Raw genomic sequence first — 6280 nt, 5'->3', positions numbered from 1 at the left:
ATAACTTTAATACTTTAAGTATGTTGCCACTTACTGTCATAACTGGTCACTGAATCATCATTTGCCTGACCAACCTATTTTACAAGCCTATTATTATATAAGTAATATTATTTCAACAATATAAAATTATTCTAAAATGCCTCAAATGTAATTATTATCCACAAAGCCCTGTGAATAATCAAAAGGAACCAACTTCAGCCTGGGCATAGATCCAGGGCATTAAGTTTCTTTCCTGGGCCTGGGGATGCAACTCAGTGGAAGAGCACTTGCCTAGCAAGCCAGGCACTCTGGTTCAATCCCAGCATCATGGGGGAAAAAAGCAGTCTGACTCCCAAGCTTCCCTGGTTTTGCTGTTGAGATCCCTCCTCACTAGGCAGCCAGGGGAAACCCTTGCTCAGGCTGGATGTGAGGGTGGCAGTAGGGTACAGTCTTGATGCTAATGCCCAAATCAATCAGTACTGAATGTCTTGGGGATTCACAGGATGTCAGAGTAGTTCAGGCCCAGGAATGACACAAACAGCACTTTCATAGGTCTTAGGAGTGAGGACAGAGGCTATGTTGGAGGACTTGTTGCATTTTTATAAATCTACAGACGTTATCAAAGAGCCAGAAGAATGAAAATACCCAAAATAGGCTTTAATTCTTCATGGTATATATATTTTGTACTCCAGTTACAAAATGAAATATAATAAAAATATCACAAAGAAATGTATAACCCAGGCATGATAAAACTATTATTTTATTGCATATTTGTTTCTGAGTAAGAGTGGTCTTAATAACTTCAAATAATATACAGTTTGTGGAACGATATCCTTCTTTTAGAAACAGTTCTGAAAAGCACATCATGTGCCTTTGCACTGAGGAAGAGCTCCCACTCCAACTTCCCTCTTACGTTTGTCACTGTCTCTCGCTTAGTCTGTCAGATTAAAAAAAAATATGTTTATTCATAAATTACACTGAAAAAAAATCCTCTTTAGGATGCATATAAATCCAGAGTTTTAATTCTAGTGATGTGTATAGGATGCTTATCGTTATGTTTAAAAAATAATTTGTAATGTATCTAATAAAAGTCTAAAAAAAATTATGGTAAAATAAACATAAAAATTACCGTTAGTGATATATAGTACTCTTCGCCATGTTGTGTGAAACCATCACAATAACTAGTTCCAGAACGTTCCCATCATCCCCAAACTCCTTATTCATTCAGTGGTCACTTCCCACTCTCCTTTCCTCTTTGACAACCACTAATTTGTTTTCCGTATGGACTTGCTTATTTTGGGATATTTCATATAAAAGGGATCATTGCACATGAGGCCTTTTGTATCTGGTTTCTTTCACTTAGCATAACGTGTTCACGACTTCCCCATGTCACAGCATGTATTAGTACTTCTTTCCACTTATGGTTGAATAAATTCCATTGTGTGTATGCATCATTTGCTTACCAATTCATGAGCTCATGCGCACATTGGTCTGTTCTTAACTTTTGGCTATTTTGCCTAGTGTTACTAAACTTGTGTGCAAGTTTTCATTTGAACACATTTTCAGTTCATTTTGCTACACAGCCAGGAGTGGAACTGCTGGGTCATACGGTAATTCTGTTTAACTTATTGAGTTACTGCCAAACTGTTCTCTACAGCAGCTGCACCAATGAATCAAATGAATTCATGCAATGAATCAAAGTTCCAATTTCTCCACTTCCTTTCCACCACTTACGTTTTTAAAATTATAGTCATTTCAGTTGGTATGAAGTGATCTCTCATTGTGGTGACTAATTAGTCATCACGATGACTAATGATGCGAGCATCTTTTCATGTGCTTGTTGGCCCTTTATATATCTTCACTGGAGGAATGTTTAAGTCCTCTGCCCATTTTAAAATTGGGTTGTCTTTTTGTTGTTAAATGTTCCTTTTATATTCTGGATACTAGTCCCTTACCAGCTATGTGACTCACAAATATTTTCTCCTATTTGGTGAGTTAGCTTTTCATTTTTTATGATAGTGTCCTTTGATACACTGAAGCTTTCAATTGTGATGAAGTCTAATTTATGTATTCTGCAGCTTGAGGTTTAGCTATTATATGTAAGAAACTACTGCTAAATCTAACATGATGAAGATTTATGCCTGTTTTCTTCTCAGAGTTTTAGGGTTGTAACTCTTGTATTTAGACCTTTGATCAATTTTGCATCGATCTTTGTACAGGGTGTGAAGTAAGGGCCTGACTCCATTTTTGTTGTTGTTTGTGAGTATCTAGTTGTCTCAGCTCCATTTGTTGAAGACATTAAATATCTTGGCACTACAGGAGTTTATGCTCTTTAGCAGTAAAATTGGGTTTGCTTAAGAGTCTCTTTTATCAGATTAAGTAAATCCTCTTCTCTTCACATTTTTGCTTTTTCCCCCCCCTCCTTTTACCATGAGAGGGTATTGAATTTTGTCAAGTTTTTTTTCTTATCAATGGAAGTTTTTTTTTTTTATGTTTTTTTTTTTTTTTTATGTTTTTACTATGTGGTGTATTACATTGATTTTGTACATTAAACCATCCTTGTATTCCTATGACAAATCTTACTTTGGTCGTGGTGTATAATCCTTTTAAAGGGCTGTTGGATTTGGACAGAGTATTTTGTTGAGTTTCGCATCTATATTCATAGGGATGTTAGTCTACAGTTTACTTGTGTTGGTTTTGGTATTAAGGTAATGCTGGCTGTACAGAATGAGTTACAAATTGTTCCCCCCTCTTCCATTTTTGGGAAGGGTTTAAGGATTGGTGTCAATTGTTCTTTATATGTGTGGCAGAGTTCACCAGTGAACCTGTGTAGTCCTGTACTTTTTTGTTGGAAGTTTTTGATTACCAATTCAGCCTCTTGTCATGTCTCTTTGGTTTTTTAAAAAAATTTTCTTCTTAAGTCAGTTTTGATAATTTGTATGTTTCTGGAAATTTGTACATTTTATCTAGGTTTTCTAATCCATTGGCAATAATACTTTTGACAAATAAATTCATTTATAGTTTAGTTACTCAAGCTACTATGCAATTTATCTAATATTTATGGAACTTAAATGTATGCCATATTTTATTACCTTTATTTTTCTCAAGAAAAATATGTATAGAATTTTATGAGTTAAACAAAAATTTCCCTAAATACTAAGGAACCATAATTTTATGATAGGGTGTGATTAGTGTAAATTTTATTGCTAAAGAGCATAAACTCCTTTAGTTTTTCTTTTTACCAAAACAAATGATTACTCACATAAAACAAGCCTCTATTTTTCTACTCAGAGGCAAGAATGGTAGGAGTGAAGACTCCGAGTCAGACTGTGTGTGTGTGAACCCTTGCTCTGCCACTTATTTGCTACATATACTCTTGGGGTTAACTCTCTGCCTGTTTCCTTAATTGTAAGAAAGGAAATAATAACAGAATCTACCTCATATGGTTGTTGTGAAGATTAAGAAAATTAATGCATTCAAAAAAAACCTGACTTCTATTCTTAACAAGCATTAAATAATTATTAGTGTTGTTTTTCATAAAGTGGTCATTAATTGGAGTTAAAATAAACAGTACCTAGACATACATCTCAATGGACAGGCTAATAATAAAAGCCATGGCAGCAATGTGGACACAAGAAAGAGCCATGCTTTTCTCTAAAATTATAGGATCGGGACTAGAAAGTCTTGGTAAATTCCCCGTCACTTGAAAAGAAATGGGTCTAATGATACCCAGGAGAGCAGGTGCTACTGCCTACAAAACTGCACTAGAGAGGCCCTGAATTAGAGTAGGAAATTCCATAAAGGAAAGCAAGTCCTGGGAGGGGAGAATTAGTTCCTTTACTTTAACATGAGTCTTCTGTGGGGACAGGGAACTCGAGCAGATAATAAGTGTTCCAAGAAACGATCATAAGATTTCAGCTTCCTCAAGGAGGTGAGGATGTAATGAGGATTCTGTTACTAAAATTTTTGTTTTGTTTCTTAGATTTTTTGCTCTTCACCTCCCTTCTCTTAAATATACTTCATAATATACATAAATATACTTCATAACTAATCTTTTGCCAGGAAAATAATGAACTCACACTCAAAATGAACACGTAAAATATTAATACATGACAAATCATTATCACCATTATTTTCTTAGTGACTACATCAGTAAAATGACTGTTGAATTTGATTTGGATATAGAAGCACTTCCTTTCTTGGGTTCCTAGACAGAAACATTTCATGTGCATTCAAAATCAGTTCATTTTTTAAAAAGAGATTTTGCTCCAACTTTTAATGAATTTTGGAAGATAAGAATTTAGACTCATTTTATATAAAGATTCATTAATGACTTATGCCTAGTAGGAAATATAAAAAAATCTTACTGCCCCGTGCATTTTTTTGCAAACAATACACAATTCAGGGAGAGTATTAACATTCACAGATGTAATTAAAGTTTACAAATGTACAAAACTTTGGGTAACAAACACGTTAGACTTATTTTTCGAACATTGAATTAGCCTGATCCCTCCAAACTGCTTGATTACAAAAATGTATGATGGATTACTAACTGTGACAAAACGTAAGAGACAAGTCAGAAGAGGCAAACACAAAACTTGGAACATAATAACATCCTGTTCTGTCAATATCAAAAGACAAATCAAACAATTTTTTTTTTGTAATAGAAAAGGAAACAAAACAAAGTCATGTAATTAAATACTAGTTAGGTGAAAGAACAGTAAAGGGCATATAATATTTATTTTCTCTACATAAGTTTGCATATATTTAATGTAAACTGTCATATGTTTAAATTTCAATTAAAGAACATCATACATGTAATTCTTGATGAACCTAAATATAATGGAATGAAGATTTAAAGAGACCCCAAAGATCATATTGTTTTATTTGGTCATTGTTGTTCTAATGCTTTAGTGTCCCCCCGCCCCATTGGACTACGCCAATTTTAGAGGTAAAATCCACAACCAAAGCATATATAGTGTAGGTGAAAAAAACTAGATAGTATAGTCTTCAGTATGTCAAAGTAGAGATTATGATTAAACAAAAATTACTGCAATTCATGTATGATGAACTTACAAAATAATATTTTAGAAGTTTTTAATGATGTTTGTGCTGTTATAAAATCAATCTGGATAATGTAAGTAAAATGGGCTAAACTATGAATAAATGAAATGTATGGTTAACACTGGATTGTTTTGGAGTAGCACTTTTTTTCTTTATGTTTCATGTCAGGAACATATGTTCACAATCCACCAGCTGTAGTTTTGATTTACTAAGAAATGAAAATTTTAATCCTGGTCCATCCACTCCTTGCTTTTTTTTTTTTCCCCCAACATTTCAGCTTGAGATGAGGCACTCTGTGCCCAGGAATATTGCACATTTACTAAAAACATATCCACTGATAGTAGAATAATTGTAGTAAATTAATAAAGGAAGAAGATATTTTCATTTAGAAAACAAAGCACTAAATTATAATTTTACAGTCACAACACAAGCTCCAGCTCTTCCTAGGCACAGTGGAGCAACCTAAAAAAGAAACAAAAAGAGATATATTTGGATTTGGAGGATATTACTCCCATTGAAATAGTGACATAGTTTATTTGTTGGCAAAGACCTGCTTCTTCAGCCCTACTGTGACCTCCCCTCTTGATGTCAAATTTTCAGCCTAAATTGTTTTGGGCATATTACCAGATTAGTGGTACTCATTCTTTTTAAAGGTGATTTTTTTCAGATGGCTCAGGAATTAGTTATATGAAACATTATATTTGGCTAAAATGATGAACAATATGGATGTGAAAAAAAATGTTGAACACTTTAAGTAACGCTGTCATCAAACAAATACTACCCATACAATCCTCTAGCAGGAGTGGAAACAAACCTGTTGAATGAATCTAAGCAATAATCTTAATTTATAGATAAGGAACAATTTCACATCTTTCACTTATTGCCCTCTTTTTTTCTTAAAAATACCCAAGACACTAGGCAATTCATAGCTGAAATTAAGGTTTGGACAAGATTAAAGATTACTTGTTCAACAATTAAAGATGAATAGCATTCTGAACACAGTAAGAATCTATGCAGGTGGGTTACAATGTTAGCATTTGGGGTTGGGGTGACTAAAGCAAAATACCAAGAAAGTTTGCTTTGTTATTATTCATGTAAGGGTATAAGAAAGTGTTTTCTATCAAATCTTTAATAGCAAGATGACTTCCTAATTAGTTTGACTGCCTATTCTGCCACCCCTACCATCACCCCCATGACGATTTGAGAATGACCAGACTTTAATTGTAAGAGAATTCTC

General features: G+C 33.8%; 1 protein-coding gene across 7 annotated transcripts in view; it reads right to left on the bottom strand.

The window, feature by feature from the left end:
• Positions 1-723: 723 nt before the first annotated feature.
• Positions 724-6280, bottom strand: part of Klhl5 (kelch like family member 5) — a 76597-nt gene continuing 71040 nt past the window's right edge. For all 7 annotated transcript variants that reach the window (XM_076863853.2, XM_076863847.2, XM_076863850.2 and 4 more), the window contains one exon: positions 724-5505. In XM_076863853.2, the coding sequence (XP_076719968.1) occupies positions 5449-5505 (57 nt within the window). In that variant the 3' untranslated portion in view covers positions 724-5448. The remainder of the gene's footprint in view (positions 5506-6280) is intronic.

Source organism: Callospermophilus lateralis, chromosome 8 (genome assembly GCF_048772815.1).
Source record: "Callospermophilus lateralis isolate mCalLat2 chromosome 8, mCalLat2.hap1, whole genome shotgun sequence".
Classification (NCBI taxonomy): Eukaryota; Metazoa; Chordata; class Mammalia; order Rodentia; family Sciuridae; genus Callospermophilus; species Callospermophilus lateralis.
Note: the sequence above shows the minus strand (reverse complement) of the source record. Positions and strands in the feature narration are given on the sequence as shown.